The 27,144-nt window shown below is 39.4% G+C and overlaps 2 protein-coding genes across 57 annotated transcripts in view; one reads left to right on the top strand and one right to left on the bottom strand.

Annotated features, from left to right (window-relative positions):
- Positions 1-18,140, top strand: part of CENPU (centromere protein U) — a 43,287-nt gene extending 25,147 nt beyond the window's left edge. The window contains exons 8-13 of one of the 7 annotated variants that reach the window (XM_005556398.5): positions 2,423-2,531; positions 10,166-10,244; positions 10,475-10,522; positions 11,702-11,763; positions 15,016-15,172; positions 17,737-18,140. In XM_005556398.5, the coding sequence (XP_005556455.2) occupies positions 2,423-2,531; positions 10,166-10,244; positions 10,475-10,522; positions 11,702-11,763; positions 15,016-15,172; positions 17,737-17,850 (569 nt within the window). In that variant the 3' untranslated portion in view covers positions 17,851-18,140. Of the gene's footprint in view, positions 1-2,422; positions 2,532-10,165; positions 10,245-10,474; positions 10,523-11,701; positions 11,764-13,681; positions 13,722-14,500; positions 15,173-17,736 lie in introns of those variants that run through there. The other 6 variants (XR_277615.5, XR_012435271.1, XM_045393103.3 and 3 more) reach the window with 6 other exon arrangements.
- A 66-nt stretch (positions 18,141-18,206) lies between these two features.
- Positions 18,207-27,144, bottom strand: part of PRIMPOL (primase and DNA directed polymerase) — a 50,781-nt gene continuing 41,843 nt past the window's right edge. For 29 of the 50 annotated variants that reach the window (XM_074040820.1, XM_074040822.1, XM_074040848.1 and 26 more), the window contains 5 exons: positions 26,108-26,197; positions 25,922-26,030; positions 21,548-21,630; positions 21,417-21,463; positions 18,207-18,611 (listed from right to left, as the gene is read on the bottom strand). In XM_074040820.1, the coding sequence (XP_073896921.1) occupies positions 18,354-18,611; positions 21,417-21,463; positions 21,548-21,630; positions 25,922-26,030; positions 26,108-26,197 (587 nt within the window). In that variant the 3' untranslated portion in view covers positions 18,207-18,353. Of the gene's footprint in view, positions 18,612-21,416; positions 21,464-21,547; positions 21,631-22,908; positions 23,328-24,815; positions 25,783-25,921; positions 26,031-26,107; positions 26,198-27,144 lie in introns of all 50 variants that reach the window. The other 21 variants (XM_074040825.1, XM_074040855.1, XM_074040826.1 and 18 more) reach the window with 5 other exon arrangements.

Genomic DNA, 27,144 nt, shown 5'->3' with positions numbered 1-27,144 from the left:
AACTACTTTTTGCAGATTACTGGTTTTTCTAAAAATCATGGTGAGCTGAGTTTAGGTGAGTAAGGATTTATGTATATTGGGGTGGTGGCAGAATTGTGGGTAACAGTGTTATGGGTCTGGCCTGGAAGTATTATTGGAATACTTTTTACTAACTTCTGTTCCTACTGTTTCTATTTTATAAATTAGCAACAAAGACAGCAAAGTATTTACTATGTGCCAGTCATTATACTGAGTGTTTAATGTTATCTTCTCTCTCATTCTTATAATAAACCTATGAAGTATAGATATTATTTCCCCCATTTTTACAGGTGAGAAAATTGAGGTCTTAGGTTAAAAAACTTGTCTGAGCTTACACAGCCATAAGTGGGTTCAGCCAGTGTTTTGGGTGTATTAATGCCTAACAAACTACCTTAAAACTTACTAATCTAAAAACTATGTGTAGGCCGGGCACGGTGGCTCACACCTGTAATCCCAGCACTTTGGGAGGCCAAGGCGGGTGGATCACTTGAGGTAAGGAGTTCGAGACCAGCTTGACCAACATGGTGAAACCCCGTCTCTACTGAAAATACGAAAATTAGCCAGGCATGGTGGCACATGCCCGTAAATCCCAGCTACTCGGGAGGGCGAGATAAGCGAATCACTTGAACCTGGGAAGCAGAGTTCAGCCTGGGCAACAAAAGCAAAACTCTGTCTCAAAAAAAAAAAAAAAAAAAAAAAAAATCTATATCTACAATTCAAATTTAGTCCATTGCCTGTTTTTGAAAATGAACTTTTATTGGATCACAGCCAGATTCACTCTTCTGTGGATTGTTTGTGGCTGCCTTCACACTACAATGGCAGAGTTGAACAGTTGGCCCATGAAGCCAACAGTAGTTACCTTCTGGCACTTCACTGAAGTTTGCCAGCCCCTGATTGACAATGGCCATCGTTTTATTTGCTTACAGTTTTGCTTTGGGCAGTTCTGTTCGTTTAATGGCTGAGCTAGGGTGGAAGGTCTAAGATGACTGTTTTCATCTATCTGGTGCCTTGTTCCTCCTGCATGTGGCCTCTTTTTAAGTGGCTAGCTTGGGCTTGCCTGTTGTTCAGTAGTCAGAATTTCATGTGACAGTTGATGTCCAAGAGGGAGCATTGCAGGAGGTGTAAAGCAGAAGCTGCAGATACCCTGAGACCTGGCCTTTCACTCCTTCATGCTCTGTTGATCAAGCCGGTTATAGGGGGCTATCCCAGATTCAAGGGAATGGAAGTAGGGAAGAGTGGGAAAGAATTGGTGGCTGTTACTAATCCACCAGAGCCAAGAGTTACACTCAGGTCATTGTGAATCTGGAGACAAACTCTCAGTATGTTTGTCAGTTTTGTAGTATTAAACAAAGAATTATGGAAGAAGAGTAGACTTCCCTGCCAATGGCTTCTGTTAACATACAGAAAACTGGGGGCTGAGAATGATGGGTGCACCTGTAATCCCAGCACTTTGGGAGGCTGAGGTGAGAGGACTGCTTGAGCCCAGGAGTTCAAGACCAGCCTGGGCAACATAGTGGGACCCCACCTTTACAAAAAATTTTCAGAACTAGCCAGGCATAGTGGCATACACTTGTAGTCTCAGCTGTTTGGGAGGCTGAGGTGGGAGGATCACTTGAACCTTGGACTTCGAGGCTGTAATGAGTGCTGAGCATGCTACTGCACTGCAGCTTGGACAACAGAGTGAGACCCTGTCTCAAAAAAAATTTTTTTAAAGAAAAAAAATTGAGGTATGCTTTGGAAATTGATAATAACACCTTACAGATGTATAGTATTTTATAGTTTTTATAAATGCATTCACAGATATTTTCTTGCTTGAGTCTCATAATAAAAAGGAGAGCATTCTTTTATTCCATTTATCATTGAGGAAATGGCCTCTGGAAGGTTAACTGACTTGCCTGAGATCTTATGACTAGTAAGAAAGAAGCTCAAACTAGAACCAAGATCTGTCTTCAGATCCCTGTGTGGGATAGTACTGTATATTACTACAATTATTTAAATTAATACACTGAATAATCTTGCTGTATCCTACAAGATTATTAAAGGCCTATCAGATAGATTAAAATTCAGAAAATACAGCTAACAATGAAGAGCTTATCCCCAGTGATGTTAAATAACAGCACACTACTAAATAAAGATACAGTAAGGTGATTAAAAGGCAGCAATGCTTTTGGTTGCTTTAGCAAAAGTAGGAGAACCAGCAAGATGGCAGTTAAAGTGAAAGTATATGTAGGGGTTTGCAAGACTGCACAGGGGTAAGAAGTGAGTACGGCGCCTCCTGTCTGATTGTTCAGCTGTAGCTATCTTTTACAATTTGGTGAGACTATTTTTGTGGCAGGCTTTCAGAACCCTGGACCTACAGCCAAAATATGAATAACCAGCATGTTAACTTATCTTAATATTCTAGATACTTCTGACACTGTGGACATTTGGTGTCTAGAAGGAATGAAAACCAGTGACATCAAAGAGTTGAATATTGTTTTGCCTGAATTTGAGAAAACCCACCTAGAGCATAAGTAAGTCTTTTGATGATGTGGTATATTTACCTGATGAATTTCCCTTGAAGCACTGTTTTTGCTCATCATACAGCTTTTGTTATGTACTATTTTCATTGTCATTGTTTTAGATATTTTTACGTTTATTATAATTGTTTAATTCTTTGAAGAATTCATATGTTTTTAAATGTTCCAAATATGTAGACTTTTAAATTTATATTTGTGTATTAACCTTCTATCTTAAATATGTTGTGGTCAAAGATCATGGTCTGGTGATAATTTTTTTTTTTTTTTTTTTTTTAATTTTGAGGCTTTCTTTATGACCTGGTACATGATCTGTGTGCAATTTCTAATCATTGGATCTAGATAGACTCTAATTATTGGATCTATGTTCAGTATTTCTTGGTACTTCTATTCATTTGTGCTGTATATGTTTAGAGACTATTAGGAAAATCGTGTGTAAAATTGCTCTGTCTTGCAGACTGAACATTTTAGTTGGTCACGCACTCTATTCCTAAACATACTTTGTCTTAAAATTTATTTTACCTGATACTAATATGCATCATAGTTTTCTTTTGCTAGCATTTGCCAGATTTTTTTTTTTTTTTTTTTTTTTTTTTTTGTTTGTTTGTTTGTTTGAGATGGAGTCTCGATCTGTCCTCAGGCTGGAGTACAGTGGTGAGATCTCGGCTCACTGCAACCTCCACCTCCCAGGTTCAAGCAATTCTCCTGCCTCAGCCTCCTAAGTAGCTGGGACTACAGGTGTGTGCCAACATGCCCAGCTAATTTTTGCATTTTTAGTAGAGACAGGGTTTCACCATGTTGGCTAGGATGGTCCCGATCTCCTGACTTCGTGATCTGCCCACCTTGGCCTTCCAAAGTGCTGGGATTATAGACGTGAGCCACTGCGCCTGGCCAGATTTTACATTCTTTTTAATTTCTTTTACTTCCAACCTTTTTGCTACCTTAAATTTTAATTTCTTTATTCGTCTTTTTAAATCCAGTGTATCAGTCTTTGAATTTCAACTCGAGTTTAGTCCATTAGCATTTATTGTAATTATTGATATATCTTGAACAATATGTTAATATATTGTTACTTCTTTAACTTTTTTATTCTACTTTTTGATGTTCTGAATTTTTTTTAACTTAAAAAAAATGTATTTATAACTCACCACCTTTAATTCTAAATTAAGGTAGATAGAATTTCCCCTTCTGTTGTGTGTGTTTGTCTCTGTTTTTAACAATAACAAAATTTACTTAGGTATTTGATCACTTTTATCTCAGATATTTTCTTGCAATATCCTGTAGATAAGTATTTTCTCTTATTTAAATATTTCATCCAACACCACAGTGTGGCTCTTTATGTTGCAAAACTTCTAAACCTTCTGATTATTTTTATTATACCCTTGAATTTGAATGACAGCTTAGCTGGATATAATATTTTATGTTCTAAATTATTTTCTTAAATACTTTGGAAACTTTATATTCTTTTACATCGAGTGTTGCTTTTGGAAAATTTGATGTCTATCTAATTCTTATTTCTTTGAATGTGATCTGTTGTTTAGCTCTCTCAACTGTTACTTTGTTTCTTTGATATTCTTAAATTTCACTATATTGAGCCTGACCTTTTCATTCCAAGGTTTAAAAAAAATTTTTTTTTAATCTATTGCTGCTGAACAAATTACTTTTTTTAATTCTAAGAATTTAAAATATTTTTATCCTAATTTTCTTTTTTGTTATCTTATTATCCTTTGCTTCATTCACTGGGAGATTTCCTCAATCTAAGAAATTAGATTTTCTAATTTATTCTTAGAAATATCCAGTCTGCCGTTTGTCCCATCTGTTGAGTTCTCTATTATATTTGTTTTTTGTTTTCTGTTTTTTTTTTTTTTTTTTTTTTGAGATGGAGTCTCACTCTGTCACCCAGGCTAGAGTGCTGTGGCGCAATCTCAGTCCCTGCAACCTCTACCTCCCGGGTTCAAGCAGTTCACCTGCCTCAGCCTCCCTAGTAGCTGGGATTACAGGCACCCACCACCACACCCAGCTAATTTTTTGTATTTTTAGTAGAGACGGGGTTTCACCATGTTGGCCAGTCTGGTCTCCAACTCCTGACCTCAAGTGATCCACCCACTGTTGCCTCCCAAAGTGCTGGGATTACAGGTGTGAGCCATCATGTCCAGCTATTTCTGCTGCTTTTTTTGTGTCTTGTATTTGTGTTTTATGCTGCTAATATCTTCCTTAGAATATCTGTTGAGCTAATTTCAAATTATTGGATCAGCTATTCTAAAATACCTGCTCTGGTAAGGTTTCGGATATAATATGTGTTTTCCTTTTGAAATGGTTGGGTTCCTCCAGCATCTTGTTATTCCAGTCTCTGAGTTTATTTTCCCCTGGGCCTGTCCCTTTCTGTCAGACAGTATGTACAGAAGAAGGCCAAACTCCAGTCTCTGTTAGTGCCTGTGAGTGCAGGGGGTGGGGTAAGCCCTAGGGTGGGCAGCCTCAGCTACTCATCTCACAAAACAGCCTGTCAGGTCAGTACTTCACTCCTCACCCTCCAGAGAGGAGCAGCAGGAAGAAAAGATGGACTCTGGGTCATCATTCTCCAGCATGGGGGTTTGACCGGGGAAGGGTGAGGAAACAGCTGCCCAAAGTCAGTCAGCCTCCCATGTTTTTCTCTAGGCCCAAGTCCAACCCCAGTTTCAGTCTTGATGAGGACACAGGGACCGAGGTCTAAGTTGCTGCAGGGGGCAGGGGAGCGGGGGTGGAGCAGGCACACTGTTGATGAGATCGGTGATGGGAAGAGGCAGGAGTCAGTTTCCCACAGCTGTCTATTCCTGCCCTGGCCACAGCGCCACTCCTCACAGCAGTCATCCTCTCTACATGACCTCACCCTCAGGGTTTTCACAGCTTTCTCCATTTTCTCTGTGGTATTCCCTCTGTAGTTCTGGGTGAGCTTGGGGAAAGGAGCCAGCCTGTCATGCCAATTCATCATCATCATTGTGGGAAGTACCTGTTTTACTCTTCTGTATATTCCAGAGCCAGTTTCCTGTTAAAACTAGCACAGTTAACACACCCAAGACCATCTTGCTTGTGTTATCCTTTTCCTATTCACAAATCTCTTATAGGAAGCTTATTATAGATATCTGATGTTTTAGGGAAAATGGCATTGTCCCCTTCTAAATCATTTCTTACGTCAAGAACTTACTACCCAGTGGGTAGTAAGGACACAGGGACAGGTCTGAGTTGCTGCAGTGGGTAGTAAGTTCTTGATAAGAAATGATTTAGAAGAGGCATAGTATTTTTCTTAGACTTATATAACATTGCAGTACAACTTTGTATTTTTGTCATACCAAATAAGAATTCTGGTGAATCACTGATCTCATTTTGTTTCCTTGACAATGTGGTGTTCTCAGCCACGTGAAACACTTTTTCAAAATTAAGTCAACAACTATTTAAGGATCTGTTTTTAATATCCTGTACCTAGCACTCAGACCTGAATAGCTTCACTGTTATATCAGTATAAACTGACGATAAGCAGTTTATGTATAAGTAGGGAAGTATGCCATGAAATGCAACATTACAAACGCTTAGAATAGTCTATAGCTGATTCAATTAATTGAATTTTGCCAGATGTTTAAGTTGCTAGAATTTGGAAGAGCTGTCTTGTGTAGACCATTACCTTTGTGGTTGAAAGAATCTATTGATTTATCATTACAAGCCATATGCGGAGAGGCCTGACCAGCTTTTCTTATTTAAAAAAAAAAAATTTCTTTAGATGGGGTCTCACTGTGTTGCCCAGGCTGGTCTCCAACTCCTGGGTTTAGGGGATCCTCCCACCTCAGCCTTCAGAGTAGTTGAGATTACAAGCATGTGCCATAATGACTGGCTATATTTAAAAAATATTCTAACATCTGAAAATAATGATTTGATATTTATATTGCATTAGAAATTCTTTTTTTTTTTTTAAGTGGGACTTATGTAAATTTTTAATTGTGCTAAAAAACACACATAACATAAAATTTGCCATTAAGTGTTTTTAAGTGCACAGGTCAGTAGTGTTAAGTATATTCATGTTGTTGTGCTACCAGTCTCCAGAACTTCTTTATCTTGCACAACTGACATTCTGTACCCATTAAATCACAATGTTCTATTCTTCACCCCATCTCTAGTGCTTGGCAACCACCCTTCTACTTTCTGTTTCTATGAATTTGACTACTTCGAATACTTCACATAAATGGAACCATCCAGTATTTGTCTTTTTGTGACTGACTTATTTCACTTAGCATGTCCTCAAGGCTCATCTGTGTGATAGCATGCATCAGAATTTCCTTCTTTGTTAAGGCTGTGTTTGTGTGTACACAGATGACCATTCCTCCATTCACTGTTTACCCATTCATTCATCAGCGGACACTTGGCTTGCTTCCACCTGTTGGCTGTTGTGAATAATGTTGCTATGAACATGCATCTATAGAAATACCTCATTATTCATGAATTTTTTGTTTAGTTCAATGTGTAATAACAAGTTACAACTTTATTTTTTTTTAATTAAATGTCTTTTGAGATAATTGTAGAATCACATGCAGTTGTGAGGAATAATATAGGGATTTTATCATATGTATAGGTTTGTGTATTGCATCACTGCCAGAATTCTTGTGTCCTCATGCCCCGTCTGTCCTCATGTTGCCCTTTTATAGCTACACCCACAGCCCCAAGCCCTGGAAACCACTAACCTGTTCTCCATTTCTGTCATTTCATCATTTCAAGAATGTTATATAAATGAAACTCTATAGTGTGCAACCTTTTGGGATTGGCTTTTTTCCACTCAGCATAATGCCTTGGAGATTCATCCAAGCTGTTGTATGATTCCATTCCACTACATTGCTAGGTAGCATTCCATGGTATGGATATACCATGGTTTGACATTCACCCATTGAAGGAATTTGGGTTGTTTCTAGTTTTGGGCTGTTACACACACAGTGCTGTGAACATTTGTATACATTTTTTTGTTTGAACCTGAGCTTCCATTTCTCTGGGATAAATGCCCAAGAGTGCAGTTGTTGGGTTATATGGTAATTGCATGTTCAGTTTTGTAAGGGACAGACTGTTTTCCACAGTGTATGATCCAGATTCTCTGCATCCTTGCCAGCATTTGGTGTTCTCACTAATTTTTATTTTAGCCATTGTGATAGGTGTGAAGTGTAGAAATATTTTCTCTTTATTGTGTGTTAACTGTGTGCACTTTGTTAAGCAACCCATCTCTGGAACTAAAGCCTTATGAAACGGTAGCTTTGTACCCGTTTGAGCAATGACTCCTCATTTCTCCCTCCCCCAGCAATCACTATTCTACTTTGTCTCTGTAAATCTAACTGCTCTGGGTACCTCATATGAGTGGAATCATACAATATTTGTCCTTTTGTGACTGTCTTATTTCACTCAGCATGATGTCCTCAAGGCTCACCCATGTCATAGCATGTGTCAGAATTTACTTTTTAAGGTGGAATCATATTCAGTCATATGAATACCCATTCATGTCTCTTAACAACAGGGATGTGTTCTGAGAACTGCATCCTTAGGCAGTTTTGTCATTGTGTTAACATAGAGTGTACTTACACCAACTTAGATGGTGTAGCCTAGTACATGCCGTGGCTATATGATGTGTTGCCTGTTCCTCCCAGGATACACACTTGGACAGCAAGTTCATTCAATACTATGTCACTGTATTGAATACTGTAGGTAATTATATCATGATGGTAAATTGTGTATCTAAACATAGAAAAGGTACAGTAAAAATATGGTATAAAAGATAAATGAGCCTGGGCAACATAATGAGACCCATTTTCTACAAAAAAGTTAAAAATTAGGCAGGCATGGTAGCATATGCCTGTAATTCCAGCTACACGAGAGGCTGAGGCAGGAGGATCATTGGAGTCGAGGAGTTTGAGGCTGCAGTGCTCCATGATCGCACTACTCAGTCCAACTTGGGTGACAGAGTAAGACCTTATCTCAAAAATAAATAAATAAATAAAAGATAAAAAATGTTATGCCTGTTTGGGGCACTTGGTAATTTATTATCAAGTTTTATGCAGTATACCTAACTATATACACAACTAGGCAACACTTTAGGTTTGTTTACACCAGCATCGCGGCAAGTATGTGAATAATGCATTGTGCTATGACATTTTGATGGCAACAGTGTCACTAGGTGATAAGATATTTTTAGCTCCATTGTTTTATGGGTCTACCATTGTATGTGCCATCCATTGTTGACTGAGACATTGTTATATGGTCATGATTTTAACACATTTTCTTTATCCACTTATCTATCAGTGGACACTTGAGTTGTTCCCACCTTTTGGCTATTGTGAATAATGCTGCTACACACATTGATGTACAATTGATATTCAAGTCCATGCTTTCAATTCTTTTGTGTATATGCCTAGAAGAGGAATTGCTGGATCATGTGGTAGTTCTATGTTTAATTATTTTATTTTATTTTTTGTTTTTTTTTGAAACTGCCAATACTGTTTTCCACAGTGACTATATCGTTTTACATTTCCACCAGCAACACAGGGGTTCCTATTTCTGTACTTTCTCACCAACACTTGTTGTTTTCTGTTTTTTAAAATAATAGCCATCTTAATGGGTGAGTGAGCCAAGCCAGAAGAATCAGAGACTGGCCACCAGATCTCTTCTCCCCAGCGACAGAGACCTGAGGCAGTTTCTTTTAGTCAGTTTTATAGTTTCTGAAGAACTATCACCTGATTTATGGCTACTTTTTGGCTAGTCCAAATGTGTTACACAGTTGCTCCTCCTTTTGCTAACAGGCAGAGAGGGAGGGAATAAAGTCTGCTGGGTCTTTCAGGTAGTAGGAAAAGACTGGGATTAGCCATAAGCATTTCTACCTTACTTGGTATCACCTGTGAGGTTGTTTAGTATCAGGGAATTAAGATGACCCCGTACCGGAGGGCTTACAGAAAAATGTATTTGTTCTTTTTCTTTTGCTGATACGTGTTTCCAGTATTTTTTTCAGGCTGAACATTGCCATCTTAGTTAGTTAAAATGGTGTTCTCATATGTTCATCACAGCACTATCCATGATAGCAAAGACAGAATCAACCTAGGTGCCCATCAACTGTGGGTTGGATAAAGAAAATATGGTATATGTAGACCATGGAGTACTGCACAGCTATAAAAAAGAACAAAATCATGTCCTTTGTAGCAATATGGATGCAGCTGGAAGTCATTATCCCAAGTGAATTATTGTAGGAACGGAAAACCAAATACTGCGTGTTCTCGCTTATAAGTGGGAGCTAAACATTGGGTACACATGGACATAAAGATGGCAACAGTAGATCCTGGAGATTCCTAGAGGGAATAGGGATTCAAGGACTGAAAAACAACCTGTTGGGTATCATGCTCGCTACCTGAGTGATGGGGTCAGTTGTACCCCAGACTTCAGTGTCATGCAGTATGCCCATATAACAAATCCCTTAATCTAAAAAATTGAAATTATAAAAAAATGAGATTAAAGATATTTTTAAAATAAAAAAGATATATGCCAAATTGTATGTACATGTTTGTTTATATGCTAAGCAAATGAAACACCTTTCAAAATCCATCATGGTACTTAGACTTTTTTTTTTAATTCCTCTACAGAGAAAGAACAGAATCTAAAGTTTGTAGGGCAGCCATCGACACATTTTACGTTAATGTTAAAGAACAAGTCATCAAATTGGTAAGCTCACTGACATGAATTTGTTGGTCTAAGGTTTTTTTCACTAATCCTGAAGCAGCATATTGTTGTCTTAGAAAAGCTTGCATTTGTTGGCAGTATGGTAATAAACTCATTAGAACTACTCATAACTATTCATAAAAACATAACTGTTTTTAACTGAATGTGATACATGTGAAACTAACATTTACTTTTGGAAAATAATGTACATATGTATTTTTTGTTTTGTGTAGCTTAAAGAAAGCCAGATGTTGAAAAATCTGAAAAGGAAGAATGCTAAGGTAAATGATGTATGTGATTAGAGTCATAGAGTCAATACTAACATGTAGAGTTATGTAAAGACTTGACTCTGGGTTTACAGCCTTTAGAGTGTGAGTAGATTTCATAATCTTGTCAGGCTTTTATTTGGTTGATCTCATGGTTGATATCGTTGGTATTATTAATGCAAGGTAAGGAATGGGGATCCTAGTCACTTTTGTTTCCTAAGGCTGCACAAGTGTCAAAATAATTGTTTTTATAATTAAAGACAGAAATTTAAGCCTTTTATTAATGTCACAAAGTTAGCTTTTAAAAGACTACCAAGTCCAAGATGACCACTTATATGGATAAATATTAATATATATTTATTGCTTTTGCGGACGTCGAAAAGCACAACCTTTTAGAATAAAGAACTGTCCCAGGTAGGACAGCCTGGGAAGAATACTGGGTTAAGGGTCAGGAGACCTCATGTCTCGTCCTGGCTCTGCTGCTTCATTGCTATACCACCTATAAACTATACACCACTGGGTCTGCAGTGGGCGACAAGCCAGCCAACACGAGAGTCTCCTTTGCTTACCTGGAAACGGCTGGACCAAATGGCCTCTGAGCGTCAGAGGTGAATCCAGGAGTGGAAGACCACCTCTGCATTTAAAATAGAACTAGACTTGAAATACATACATTTTCCTTCCAGTGATTGCAAGCTCTGGGATGTTTTTGTTTTTCTTTCAGTTTTAATCTTTTATTGATCATTTCTGCATTACTTATTACCGAATGGGAACATTATGAATGTCTAACAGTGGAGTATTACGTAGTCACTAAAAGTGACTCGATGACTGAGATAATAAAATACATTGAAATGTTCCTTTTAAAATACAGAGTGGATCACAACACTCCCCTGCTTTGATAGTTTCCTAGTGCACCTAGATAAAATCTCCTCACTTTACAGGTCACAGGGTCCAGTAAAGACCTGGCCCCTGTTTTTCTTTTCCAGAGTTCTCTCTTCTTTTCCTTTATAGCACATATCACAGGTTGTAAATACATATTGTTTCTGTGTAATGTCTGTCTTCCCCATTAGACCAAAGTCTGTGATGGTAAGAATTGGGTCTGTCTTGTTTTCCACTGCACTTCATTACCTGGCAGCGTATGTGGCAGTGCTCAAACAGTTACAAATTAATTTTAACACAAATGATTGTGTTACTTAGATGATTTCAGATATCGAAAAGAAAAGGCAGCGTATGATTGAAGTCCAGGATGAACTGCTTCGGTAAGATACTATCAAATCCTGTTTGAGCACTTACCTAAAAGGATGTAATTATGGTGTGTCATTTAGGGGAGTGACACTTGCTGCTGTGTTGTATTAAAGCCCAGGTTATCTTCAAGCTCCGATACTCAGTGAAGGCAGGGTATGTTGCCTAGTTGCCCCACCTTTTGGCAAAGGAGAATTCCACACTGATCTATCTCCACAGATTTCTCAGCTCTGGCCTTAAGAGATATAATGCCTAGATTCCAGAATTCAGCTGCCTGGGTTGAATTCTAGAATCTACGCATTAAACTGCTTGAACTGCTTGGGTTGAACCCAAGCTCTGCCACTTACTGGCTGCGCAACCTTGACCAAGTTATTTGGTGTCCCAGTGTCTCAGTTGCCTCTTTTGTATATAGGCGTCATCATCATCATACCTAGACTTCGGTATTCTCAAATTCTGCCTCTGTCTTTGGTTACTTTTGCTCACATGTGAAAAACATAGAGTGCTGTGGAAATTAGATGAGTACATATATAGCAAGTGCTGTGGAAATTAGATGAGCACATATATAGAAAGTGCGCCACAGGGACAGGCGCACGCAGTAAGTGCTGTGTAAGTGTTGACAGTTGTTGTTTATGTTGTTACGGTGGAAGGGTATGCCTTGGAGTGGCATGCATGTGAATCCACTCCCAAGTGTGGGCCAGGTGAACTTACCAGGCCCTGCAGGCCAGGGCTGCCCCCAATTTCTGGTTAGGAAGACTGGAACGCACATCAGGTGGCAGCCCACAAGTATGTTTTGAGGCCATGGCTGTCATGAGAGTTAGAGTCTTGGTAATAAAACAGTGCTGGATGTGCTGTCTGTTCCTGGGCTTAAAAATAGCTTGAGAAAGAAAGTGATATTGTCAGAAAATAATGTGTATAATTAAAAGTTGAAACTTTTAAAAACTCATTCAAAACTAAGTTTTTAAAAAGAGCCTGCTAGGTCAGGCACAGTGGCTCACACCTGTAATCCCAGCACTTTGGGAGGTCAAGGTGGGCGGATCACTTGAGGTCAGGAGTTCAAGACCAGCTTGGCCAACATAGTGAAACCCCATCTCAAAAATACAAAAATTAACGGGGTGTGGTGGCGCACGCCTGTAATCTGAGCTACTGGGGAGGTTGAAGCACAAGAATCACTTGAACCTGGGAGGCAGAAGTTACAGGGAACCAAGATCGTGCCCGTGCACCCCAGCCTGGGTGACAGAGTGAAACTGTGTCTCAAAAAAAAAAGAAAAGAGAGACTGCCACAGGAGTTTAAGGGGGAGAAAGCAGTTGTCTAATCTGTTGGTTTCTAAATCGAGTCTCTGGACAGGTGCTGGCCTATGGTAAGGTTTTCATTGACCCAGGCCAAAATAAGAAAACTAAAGGCAAATATAACAAGGAAAGCTGACATTTACAAGCTTCCTCTGTGGCAGGGCACTTTCCTAAACGCTTTCTATGCTAACTCATCATCACAGTCCTATGAGACAAGTGGTTATAACTATAGTCAGGCCGTGCCTGGTTACACTTGTCTTCAGTGTGAGACTACTGAGATGAGTTTTTTTGTTTTTTTGTGTTTTTTTTTTTTTTTTTTTTTTTTGATCCAGAGTCTCACTCTCGCCCAGGCTGGAGTTCAGTGGCGCTATCTCGGGCTCACCGCGAGCTCCGCCTCCCAGGTTCATACCATTCTCCTGCTTCAGCCTCTCAAGTAGCTGGGACTACAGGCGCCCGCCACCACACCCGGCTAATTTTTTTTTGTATTTTTAATAGAGACGGGGTTTCACGGTGTTAGCCAGGATGGTCTGGATCTCCTGACCTCGTGATCCGCCCGCCTCGGCCTCCTAAAGTGCTGGGATTACAGATGTGAGCCACCGCACCCGGCCTGAGACATGTTTTAAAGACTGACTTTTGTTTCTTTTCCAGATATAAATTTAGAAGTTGAGAAGTATATTTTGAAAAGGCATAATAAAAACTATGGTATATCATTATTTTAACTTGCTATATGAAAACCTAAAGCACAGGCTTTTGTTTCTTTTCTAGATATAAATTTAGAAGTTGAGAAGTGTATTTTGAAAAGGTGTAATAAAAAAAACTATGGTATATCATTATTTTAACTTGCCATATGAAAACTTAAGGCACAGGGAGGTAACTTGCCCAGAGGCGCAGCTCTAGGTAGTGGGGGAGCTGGGATTCACTGTCAGCTGACTGACTCCAAATTCAGCACTCCTGACCACAACTGCCAGCTCAGTAGTGAGTTTTCCCCAGCGCTGCATTTGTTCAATGTAAAGAATTGTTAAGGAAGACTTTTCGTGACTCATGCCGGTAATCCCAGCACTTTGGGAGGCTGAGGCGGGTGGATCAGTGAGGTCAGGAGTTTTGAGACCAGCCTGGCCAACATGTTGAAACCTCATCTCTACTAAAAATACAAAAATTAGCCGGGCATGGTAGTGGGCGCCTGTAATCCCAGCTATTTGGGAGGCTGAGGCAGGGGAATCGCTTGAACCCAGGAGGCGGAGGTTGCAGTGAGCTGAGATCATGCCCCTGCACTCCAGCCTGGGTGACAGAACAAGACTCCGTCTCAAAAAAAAAAAAAAAAAAAAAAAAAAAGACGTTTTTATGAAATTATATTAGAGAATAGTTGTGTTTTACATCTTTATTTGGCAAAATACAAAATTTGCCGCCTTTGCCCCTCATTTTTTTTGTTGGTCCATAAAACCCAAGTTATACCTTTTTATTTTATAGGTGAAGAAACTCAGCCATTGAGATGAAACAGTTTGCCCAAGGTCACATGTTTTCATCCAGGCACTGAACGTCTTCCACTGGTTTTATTAGACTTTGGAGAGTGGACAAGATTTGATAAGAGGAAGGAGCACTGGGAAAGCTTTTTGTCTGTGGTTTCTGCGTTAGACTGTAGTGCCTGGCTCCTCCGGCACGAGCCTCTGAATGTTAGCCAAACATACATTTGATCCAGTAGTTCCGAAGACTTGAATGGCTTGATGAATTTCAACATTTATAAGGAATATTCTTCTGTGAATGTCACTGCTAATTATTCATTGTGCATTGTATTTCAAATTTTTTTTTTTCCTACATTTTAAACTGAAACCCAGAATCTTTTACACATTCATAGTTTCAGAGCCAAAGCAAATCATCTAGTTGGCCAACCCCGGTTCTTCACACTCGCTCAGTGTACTTACAACCTCAGTTGCACACACGATAGACTGGTACATTTTATTATATGTCACTTATTTTTGTTTTAGGTTAGAGCCACAGCTGAAACAACTACAAACAAAATATGATGAACTTAGAGAGAGAAAGTCTTCCCTTAGGAATGCAGCATATTTCTTATCTAATTTAAAACAGCTTTATCAAGATTATTCGGATGTTCAAGCAAAAGAACCAAACATAAAGGAAACGGTAATTCCAATTTTACTTTTTACCATGCTTCAGAAGATGATTGCGGGAGGGCATTTTCATGCTAGAGTATCAGAAGCTTTGGGGAAAGACAAGTGCAGAGACAGAATTACAGAGTCCACCTAAAATAGTACCGCTGTAAGCCAGTGAAACTTCATTATATCAGCACTTTTCTTAGCTACTTAATGAAGGCTGGAGGAGTAATGTCCAGAATTGCTGATTCGTGTAAGATATTTTCACTCGGACAGCTGAATTTCATCAAGGGAAGTTTATATTCTGTGTATAAATCTCAACTGAAAAATCACACTCTGCTGTATTATAATTTTCATTCATATAAGACCACTCAGCCATGTTTGAAAGACCAACCTTTTCTGTTTTGTCTAGCCCATGTTCACAGCGTCTTTTACATATGAAAAACAAGCTATTTTTCCATATAAGTGGTAGGTATGATTTTAGAAGCTAAGAAACAGGCCGGGTGTGATGGCTCTCACTTATAATCACAGCACTTTGGGAGGCTGAGGCAGGTAGATCCCTTGAGCCCAGGAGTTCAAGACCAGCCTTGGGCGATATGGTGAAACCCTCTCTCTACTAAAATACAAAAACTAGCCAGGTGTGGTGGTGCGTGCTTGTAGTCCCAGCTACTCAGGAGGCCGAGGTGGGAAGATCACTTGAGCCCTGGAGGTCCAGGCTGCACTGAGCTGTGATCGCACCACTGCACTCCAGCCTGGGTGACAGAGCAAGACCTTGTCTCAAAAAAAAAAAAAAAATAGTTAAGAAACATTAAAAGGGAATATAATGGGAAAACATATTTATTGTTTTAATACGTTTTGTAGCTGCTTCTGGATTTTTACTGCAGACTTTGCTACTGTTAGGCCATCTGCCTCAGATTAATAGAAATGTTTAAGTTCTAGGGAAAAAATTTGTATACCCTAATATAATTTTATATAAAATATGTATAATTATATGTAATATATACATATTTTATGATCAGATTTGTATTCTTCACTTCTAAATTCAATGTTAAGGTTTTGACACTGATCTAAGTTAATTTTCCTGAGCCTAAGATTTGTTTATATATTAGAGATCTGGAAATAGAATGCTTTTAAAGGTATTTTTTAGAATTACCTCACTAGTCCAAAGCTTATGATGTGGAGTTTGGTTACTAAATTTGGGGAAGTTACCTGTAGCATTGATTCAGCTTGAACATAATACTTTAGTTAAAAGCGAGGTTTAGTGTCTCTGCCTTGTCTGGAAAACACCACTGGATGAGCATCCTGTTCTTGGCATGACCTCAGTGCCTTCTTGCACTCCTCTTGTAGTAACTCTCACTTTTGCCTTATTGAGTGTAGATATTTGGGCATATGTCTTACTCTAAACATTTAGTGACAAATGTGACTTCTTCCCCTTTATCCCTCCCTAGAGCAGGTGCCCATGGGAGCTTGAACACATTAGTTTGTCAGATATTTGTATAAAATTTCATTATCATGTGTGGTAGTCACAGCATGACAGCTTTTCTGCTGTCATCTTGAAAACATGATATTAAACAGCAAACTATCAAAGTATGATACAATTCTGTAAGGGGAATTTAATCATGCACCCTTAGATACAATTTGCAACTGGAATTTTGACTTTGTTATTTCAAAATCGGGGCTGGGCATGGTGGCTCACGCCTGTAATCCCAGCACTTTGGGAGGCTGAGGCGGGTGGATCACAAGGTCAGGAGTTCAGGACCAGCCTGGCCAACATGGTGAAACCTCGTCTCTACTAAAAAATTAAAAAAAAAAAAAAAAAAGCCGGGCCTGGTGGCGGGCGCCTGTAATCCCAGCTACCCGGGAGGCTGAGGCAGAGAATTGCTTGAACCCAGGAGGCGGAGATTGCAGTAAGCCAAGATCACGCCACTGTATACTCTAGCCTGCTCAGAGTGAGACTCCGTCTCAAAATGTTAATTATTTCAAAATCATGAGTTGGATGTTGTGTTTTATTTTATGTTGGGTTTGTGTTCTAATTTTAACTTTAATCATTAAGAACATTTGGATTGGTAACCTTTGAGACATTTAATTGATTCTCCCAATAATTTCTTGAGATGATAGATTTGGGGTTTTTTTTTTTTCTTAGGAACTTTTATGGATCTGGTGTCCTCATTCCATTAGTTCTTTAGTTAAAGTAAAACCTATCTTACAGTTTTCAGTGTTTTAAAATAGACATGATATCAAGCAGACCCTACACAGCACGAGCAGACTTGCCAAAACCAAGCCTTGACGTGTCCCAGGCATGATTTCCTGTCTTCAGTAATAGAAATGATACAGTTCTTTGAATCAGCTGGTCTTCTGGGATAAGAAGATCAGTTCAAGCTTTGCAGAGCATCTCCCTAGCAACTTCGTGATCAATTATGTTTTAAGGAAATGGATTAAAACCAGTTGTCTTAATGGTCCTAGTTAAAAATGAGAGGAGGAGTAGTTAATGGAAAGCTCAATCAAAATTTGCATTGGTCATAAGACTGGGCTACGTGACGACAAGGTTGTAAGTTTTTGATATTGCTAATTATATAAGTTTTTTTCTTTCAACAGTATGATTCATCCAGCCTTCCAGCCCTGTTATTTAAAGCAAGAACACTTTTGGGAGCCGAAAGCCATCTGCGAAATATCAACCATCAGTTAGAGAAGCTCCTTGACCAGGAATGAGAAGAGCAATCTACTAAAATGTGCCCATAGGAAGACTAGTCTCATGCTGTTACTGTCTGAAACTGTACTTTTATAAATAAATTGTTTTGCAAAGAAGTTATGGCCTACTTGCCAGAATCTAAAATTTGTTATTCAAATTAAATGGCTGTGAACAATGTTAAATAGCATCAGTTTGTCCAATAGTTTTAGAGGCCATAATCATCTTTTCTGGTTAATAATCTTGAGTAATTTAAAAATGTTGACACCTTAATCAGCCCCAGATATGAGCTGTAATAAACCTGTAAAATTAAGTTGATGTGAATGTAATTTTGATTAGTTAAGGCGATTTCTATTGAATTTAAGTACATCAAAGGTAATTTTTAATAAAATTGGTTTATAGAAGTAAAAAACAAAAATTGGAAAGCAAAGTGATAAAACTTATCAGGTTGAATGATATATTTATCAAATCTCACAGACATCAGGCAAATTATAGCCTGGTGACAAAAGTGTCCATAGTGAATTAGCTACTCTTGTAATACTTCTATAATTAGCTCATCAGGAATTTCATCCGCTTCACTGTTATAACTGAGAAGACTGTTCTCTGCAGCTTCAGCTAGTTCAGCATCTTCAGTAGCTTCTAAAAAATAAGCATCATCAATGTCATTATCCCAGACAGCATCAGCAGATGCACCTGTTGACAGCTTGCTAGGTGATGGTTTATGAGGATTCTGGGTTTCATTGCTCCTAGTTTCATCTGCTTCATCTGTTGTCAACTCTTCTTCCTTTATTTCAGTGGGGAAGGGTGAGAGAGTGGGACAGGAAAATATTTACTCAGGATGTGATTTAACCATATACACTATGTTGAAGTAAGGTATTAAGTGACAGATACTAAAGTGAATATGCTGAAGGAATGCTGTCTCCGATATCTCACCGTGGGAATGAGTGCACTGAGGCAAACATTGTTGCACCGAAGCTCAGACACACTTGAAACTCCAAATTTGAAATTACCTGCAGTGCTGTGACACATACTTTTCAATATTCCCCAATGGAGGAAGAGCAAGAGTAGATTTAATTTTTTAACAAGTGGACAGTCCAGCTGAAGACAAATCAAGATAAATTTGCTACCTTTACAATGGACTTAACTACCCATGCTCTAAATTTTAAAGTATTTAGAAAATTATAAACATGGATTGAAAAAAGATTAAAAACAGTTGCCAAAATATGACTGGATTGTATATTACATAATAGTATTGTATCAATTATTTTACCATAGAATGTCGTCAGTATAGACATTTAGTTGATCCTCTCAAAAAATTATTTATGTAAAGAATGTCCTTATTCAGTGTAGTGGCACGTGCCTGTAATCCCAGCTACTTGGGAGGCTAAGACAGGACGACTGCTTGAGGCCAGGAGTTTGAGACCAGCCCGGGCAACATGATACCCCCCTCTCATTAAAAAATCTACAGAATGTCTTATTCTTCAGCTACGTGCTTAAATATTAGGAGATGAAGGGTTTTGATGTCTGCAGTTTGAGTCATCAAAAATAAGAATGCATATGTATATACAGTAGAAGGAGAAAACGAATGTTGCCAAATGTTAACAAATGGCAAATCTCAATGAAGGACAGACAGCAGAGTTCCTTATTCTTGTACATTTCTGTAGGTCAGACCTTTATATTAAATTTAAAATCAGGTCACCAATGAAATAAAATGATCAGTGCAATAGAAAAGCAGGTATAAATAAAACCAACTGGTAATTTAGTTTAAAATATTTTTTTAAAAACCAGATGAAGCACGAGGCAAAATGTTAACTGAAAACCAAGTGATAGGTTCATGGGTGTTCATCATATATCTTTTATTATTTTAAACAGTTATGTCCAAGTAGTAATACTGTACCCCAATGGTACTTTCAACTTGGCATTTTTGACACGTTACTGGATAAGCGGAAAAAGCTTAAAAATCCACTGCAACCACAAATACCTAAATCACAATCCAGACCAACAAGGATGATAAAATCCTCCTCCTCTGGGAGACAGTTTATTTTTTAAAATTTACTTTGTTCTTATTTCAACACACATTTTAACCTGGCATTTTGCCAGAGAATTTGGCTATCAGTTATTTTATGTCCAGCTCTTGCAGACCAAGAATGGAATTTCCACCATTTCAAACGGATGGAGTTTTTTTCGATGGACATGTGTTACAACTTGAGTAGATACCAGATTGAATTTTCTAGACTATAAACCCAATCACTTGTTCTGCTTGTAGCAGGTAACTTTATTCTAACCATAACACTATAAAGGAAAAAGCTGATAGATGTGACCAAAAAAAACAAAAACAAACTAAAACCTAAAAGTAAAAGAAATATGTCAAAAAGAGTACTTAAGTTATTGCAAAAAAGTTACAGAAAAATGGATAGAGGACAGGTACACGCACTTCATTACAGAAATACTAATAGTGAATCTGAAAAAAGTTCATTAAAGAAATGCAAATTAAAACTGAGGTACTGCATTTTTGCCTACCAGATGAGTAGTGATTTGAGGTAAACAAGCACTGTTGGCAAAGTGTGAGGTAATAGGTGCTCTCAAATTATTTGTGGAGGTCTAATATCCTATACTTTGCATGGAGAGCAATTTGTGCCACTGAAGATATTTGTGATACTTCAAGTAGAAAAAAAACTGAAATAGTATGTGTGCTATCACAATGAACACATAAATTCTCAAAGGTACATGCCAAAACATTTGTATCATTTATCTCTGGTCAAATGAGTGAGGAAGATTCCTCTTTTGCTTTTTGTGTATTTCCTAATTTTATGGTTTTTTGTTTTTTTTTTTTTTCTTTTTTGAGGCAGTCTCACTCTTGTCTGCCAGGCTGGAGTGTAGTGGCATGATATCAGCTCACTGCAACCTCCGCCTACCGGGTTCAAGGGATTCTCCTGCCTCAGGCTCCTGAGTAGCTGGGATTATAGGCATGGGTCACCACACCTGGCTAATTTTTGTATTTTTAGTAGAGATGGGGTTTCTCCATGTTGGCCAGGCTGGTCTCAAACTCATGACCTCAAGTGATCCGCCTGCCTCGGCCTCTTAAAGTGCTGGGATTACAGGCCTGAGCCACCGTGCCTGACCTAATTTTATGTATTTTCATTTCATTCTACAATGCATGTTAATTATTTGGGTAAATAAAAATCTTTAAGAGAAAAATGTTGGTTTGACAATCTGGTAATACCTGCCAAAATTAAAACTGAATATGCCCTTTGACACAATTCTACTTCTAGAAATTCATCCTACAGATACAAATGTTCAAAGAAACACAAAGATGGGTATTTTGTTACTTTGAAAAGCAAAATATGGGAAACTTCTTAAATGCCTGGGACTGATGAAATTATACACCTTCTCAAGCAGCAGTGAAAAACAAGGTGTGTATTAGGTACGTGCTGAAACGGGAAAATCACTACAATATATTCCTACAATACAGTCATAAGTGAAAACAAGGTACCAAATGGGGTTCAAAGCTATTTGGACACTCATGGCTCAGGTATACTATTGTACCAATAACTCCCTGGTAAGGAGAAAGACTAAAATCTGTACTTACCTCTTTGAAAAGAAACAGGAGACATACTTCAGCAGGCAATGGGAAACCTGAATCAGAAAGACAGCAAAACTATTACATATTATAGCTATCTAATTTTTACTTTGTGGTAAATGTAAAAATTAGTAACTCACAGTCAGATTTGAAGTTTTCTGCTTTACATACAGGGTCATGACATTTTTGATACCAAACTTCATTTTTCAGATCAACCAGAATCCTTTGTTTAAAAAAAAAAAAAAAAAGTAATATTAATACCCAGACTGGGTAGAAAACAAAATCCAGCTGCATGCTGTTCCAAAAAAATATTCCTAAAACTTACAAAGATGGAGAAAAATTAAAAAGTGAAAGGATAAAAATACATATCAACCAAAACAGTGGTTGCCAAAAATCACACAAAATGAACTGCAGGGCAAAAAGTAGATACAAAAGTTCCCCCAGGAAGATACAACAATTCTCAACCTGTATTCACCAAATAATACAGCTGCATCTTTGTAGAGCTGGGTTTTGGGGTGTGGTTATAATAAAAAGCACCATTAACATCAGGCCAGGCGCCGTGGCTCACACCTGTTTGGGAGGCCAAGGTGGGTGGATCACAAGGTCAGGAGTTTGAGACCTGCCTGGCCAACATGGTGAAACCCCATCTCTAATAAAAATACAAAAAAAATTAGCCAGGCGTGGTGGCGGGCACCAGTAATCCCAGCTACTCAGGGGGCTGAGGCAGGAGAATTGCTTGAACCCGGGAGGCAGAGGTTGCAGTGAGCCAAGATCGCGCCATTGCACTCCAGCCTGGGTGACAGAGCAAGGCTCCGTCTCAAAAAAGCACCATTAACATCAACGGAGAACAAGGTATGAGTTAGGGAGGCCGGTGTCTAATCTGATTCCAAAGTTTAAGAGTGCATACATAGGCCTGGCGAGGTGGTTCACACCTGTAATCCCAGCATTTTGGGAGGCTGAGGTGGGAGGATAGCTTGAGGGCAGGAATTCGAGGCCAACCTGGGCAACAGAGAGAGACCCCATCTACAAAAAATTTAAAAATTAACCAACCATGGTGGCACACCTGTAGTCTAAACTACTCGAGAGGCTGAAGCAGGAATATCGCTCAAGCCCAGGAGATGAAAGCTGCAGTGAGCCATTGCACTCTGTCCTCAAGCCTGGGCCATGCCACTGCACTCAAGCCTGGGTGACAGGGTGAGACCCTGTCTCAAAAACATGAAAAAAAGGAGAGTATACATCCCATTAATAAGTAATAGTATTTAAGAATGAAATCAAAGTTTGGTTTTTTGTTTGTTTGTTTTAGTTTAATGGATACTGTTATTCAAACTGCCACTAAACTGTTAGGACATAAACACTTACCAAGTTGTTTGAAATTCATTACCAGAGCTCAGGTATTTCTTTCGGCCTCAGAGAAAACGTGAAAAAACAAATACACCAGGGGAACCATGAACCAAGAAAATCTGGGAACTTCTGGACCAAATGCTAGGCGTTTAGTCCTTACCTACAGAATGCTCTTTGCGGGAAGTTTCTGATTTTAGAATTGCAGTGGTAAGTCAGTCTGGAATGGATGCATTGCGAGGCACGCCTTCCGGAAATGTCACCCAGCTGTGCAGCTGGAGTCTACAGTGCAGGTGAGTCATAACCTTGGCGCTTCCGCTGTGCGCAGGGTTGCGCACTTCTGCCTCGGGTTTCCGCGTGAGTCAGAAAGAGCAGATGCCCTGGGCCTTGCTCTGCCCCATTTGTGCCTTTTCATTCCTTGTATTCTGACATTATTAGTAAAGCTTGACACTGGGCAAGATTTCTGATGTGCGTGGATGTAATTTGATTATCCAGTCCTCAACTTCATTAATCAGGGAAATTCCCAGGAAAACCACAATATTGTTTTATATTTGCCAGATGAGCAAAACCAATTTTTTAATCCTAACAATACAAAAGTGTTGGTGAGAACATGGAACAGTAGAAAAATCTCAAAACACTGCTGGCAGGACTATAAACTGGCACATCCATTTGGGAAAACAATTTATGATCTAGTAAAATTAAATATGTACATATTCCATGACACAGCAAGTCCACTTTGAGAAAGTCTTGCACGTGTATCCTAGGTGCTATGTACAAGAAGGTTCCCACCTTCATGGTTTATAACAGCAACCCAAATGTCCACTGTGGGAAAATAAACTGTGGCATATTTCTATTTACGTACATGGCATGCGGCACAACAATGACCCGAATAAACAACAGTCGCGCGCTGCAACGTGGGTGAGAATCACAGACATGCTGCCGCAAAGCGAGGGAAAGGATGCAGTTCAAAATTATGGCCGGGCGCGGCGGCTCACACCTGTAATCCCAGCACTTTGGGAGGCCGAGGCAGGCGGATCACCTGAGGTCGGGAATTCAAGACCAGCCTGACCAACATGGAGAAACCCTGTCTCTACTAAAAATACAAAACATTAGCTGGGCATAGTGGTGCGCGCCTGTAATCCCAGTTACTCGGGAGGCTGAGGCAGGAGAATTGCTTGAACCCGGGAGACAGAGGTTGCAGTGAGCCGAGATCGCATGATTATACCCCAGCCTGGGCAACAAGAGTGAAACTGTCTCAAAAAAAAAGAAAACAGTATATTGTTTAGAGATATGAACATACATGGAAAAATCATAAAAACAAGGAAAAGATGAACACAAATAGGGACACTGGCCACCATCTTGGAGGGCCAGGGAGAGAGGGAAATTGGGGCCCACAGGTGCTTCTGAGGTTTGATCAGGTTCTGGTTCTTAAGGTGGGTGGCAGATACAACAGGTGGTCATTTTAGTCTTTAAAATGTGCGTATAGTGTGTTATCGGCTGGGTGAGGTGGCTCACACCTGTAATCCCAGCACTTTGGGAGGCCAGGGCAGGCAGATCACTTGAGGTCAGGAGTTTGAGACCAGCCTCGCCAACGTGGTGAATCTCCGTCTCTACTAAAATTACAAAAAGTAACTGGGCATGGTAGCACGCACTTGTAATCCCAGCTACTTGGGAGGCTGAGGCAGGAGAATCACTTGAACCAAGGAAGTGGAGGTTGCGGTGAGCTGAGATCACGCCACTGCACTCCAGCCTGGGCGACAGAGCGAGATTCTGTCTCAGAAAACAAAAAAAAAAAGTGTGTTATCTATACTTTTGTACGTAAGATACATTCTACGGGTAAAAAATAGAATAGATCATGGAGACATAATACAAGGTGTTATGATCACCATGTGATAATGATTTTTTGGTAAGTTAATATGCGTACAAAAAAGAACAGAAGATACGTCAACTGATAGTTGCGGTTATGTCCTGACTGTGGCACTGATCTCCTTCGTGTTTTCTGTGTTACAGCTTTGTGTACTGAGCCTACAGTTTTTGCAAGCTTTTTTAAAACTGAATTAATCTAAGTACATCGAGTATGGCACCGAACCATGCTACCCAATGTGTTTCCAGCTTCCCAGAAAGAGCGTCCCGATCCTTTCCCCACGTCCAGCACACAGGCCACATATGCTCGATGATACAGGAGTTGGTTTGACATGAAATAAAAAACAGCAAAATTTCTCACATCATAACTGATAACTACTGGGTATCTATTTATCTCTATTCTAATCATCCTTTTATGTTTTAAAGTCCTACTTCTGGCTTTACTTCATCCCTTACTTTCCCTCCTCTTCCCATGGGCATTTTAAAGAAAATCTCTCAAACAGGGCCTGGCATATATACCAAGCATTCAATAAATACTAGTTCCCTCAATACCACGCAGTGTCTTGAACAAGTTAACACAATCCTAGCTCCAGTTCTTCACAATAACTGAGGAGATACCATCTTGTCTAAACCTGCGCACTTTCAACACAGAGTCCATAATGTGGCAAGGGCCACAGGAAGGAGAGGCACGCTTCCCATCCCCACTGCACCCCGCCCACAGCCTTCTCCCAGCCCTACTCAACCCCACCTTTGTCCTCTCCAGATATACTAAGCGGTTATTATCTTAGCAAATAAAGTACACATAAAGCTGATGTGCTAGAAGCGATGCAATAATTACACTGAAATTAAATATTATGTAATGCTAACCATATACAACAAATAGAAACTTAATACAACAGCCGGGTGCGGTGGCTCACGCCTGTAATTCCAGCACTTTGGGAGGCTGAGGCGGGTGGATCACAAGGTCAGGAGTTGGAGACCAGCCTGGCCAACATGGTAAAACCCCGTCTCTACTAAAAATACAAAAATTAGCTGGGCGTGGTGGCAGGCACCTGTAATCCCAGCTACTTAGGAGGCTGAGGCAGAAGAATTGCTGGAACTCAGGAAGCAGAGGTTGCAGTGAGCCACGATCACACCACTGCACTCCAGCCTGGGCAACAGAGCAAGACTTCGTCTTGGGAAAAAAAAAAAGAAATTTAAAACAACTAAATTTATTTTTAAAAGAAAATAGTTTTCATAGTCTCAACTTTAAAGTTATAAACATTTAAAATATAATATTGGTTAAATACACACAAATCATTAATATTACTTACATTATATTATTACTCTTATGGGCTCTTCCAATGTTTTCACACCACCGATATTTACAAATATCATAAACCAGTAATTCTTCTGGGAAAAAGTAGTTCCAACGCCGAATTCCTAAAATGCAAATAATGTTTCTAAAGGTACTATCACTCTATCATATAACAGTTAACAAAGGATGAGATTAACTTTACCTCCTTTAATGCCATCTTTATTCACCAAAGAAAGAACAAAATGATCAACTTCAGGATAGGGAGAGCACTGAAAACCTTCAATGGTTTCTACTGCAACAGAGAGAATGATGTATAAATTACAATAGCTGAAAGCTGAGAAGTTACATTTTGATTAAATGCTGTTGAGTACAATTATGGGTTTTGCAATCTCTCGGCCTTCCCTCACTTTTTGCAATTTCAGTCAATTCATGTTTGTTATACTACAAGGAAGCAGGTAAAAGTCAAACCTCTCAATTAGGTCAAATGTTAACTAATTTCATAAAAAGCGCTTGAAATAATTTCAACTGCTGTCTTCATTTTGGCAAACAGAAAGGCAGTCCCTCACATCCGGAACAGGCCTAGCTCTATCAGCCAGGCCTTGGTGTTGCCATGCGCTAGCCTGGCACGCCTACCTCAGCCTGGGCATTGTCCTGTGAACACAGGCACTCACAGAACGTCAACAACAGATAAGGCCCCTGTGGTCATGAGGACTCAAGGAACGAAGATAACCCCTGGGTGACCATGTCCCAACACAGCCAAAACAGGAACATCTTCCAAACCACAAAAACGACCAACACCCCGATCTCAGTGAACATAAGCAACTGGTTTTTGTTTGTTCGTTTGTTTTTAACAAATGACACTGTTAATTTCTATTCTGGTTTCCCTTCAGTTAAGCTTTACTAAGAAAACCAGTCATAGAATTGTGCCTGACAACACCCAACGCAGAACAAACCCCAGGGTTCCTGGTGTGCTCCCCCCGCCCACCCATTCCAAGCCCAAATCCAATCCTCCCGGTCCTTTCCAACCCCTCTTCCCGAGATGCCCCACTTTACTGAGGTTCCCCAGTACTGTGTGCTGGCCATCGCTTCCCTGGCAATACACTCAGCTGACCTGCTACAGGTGTGTGCCCTGAGGCCTTTAGCTGGCAGGTACTGACAATCCAATTATATTTTCTAAAAAGCTACTGTAGTAATTTAGAATGACCTATTTTAAGTATCGCTTAATTTTTTTTTTTTTTT

This window comes from Macaca fascicularis, chromosome 5 (assembly GCF_037993035.2).
Source record: "Macaca fascicularis isolate 582-1 chromosome 5, T2T-MFA8v1.1".
NCBI classification, from domain to species: Eukaryota; Metazoa; Chordata; class Mammalia; order Primates; family Cercopithecidae; genus Macaca; species Macaca fascicularis.
Note: the sequence above shows the minus strand (reverse complement) of the source record. Positions and strands in the feature narration are given on the sequence as shown.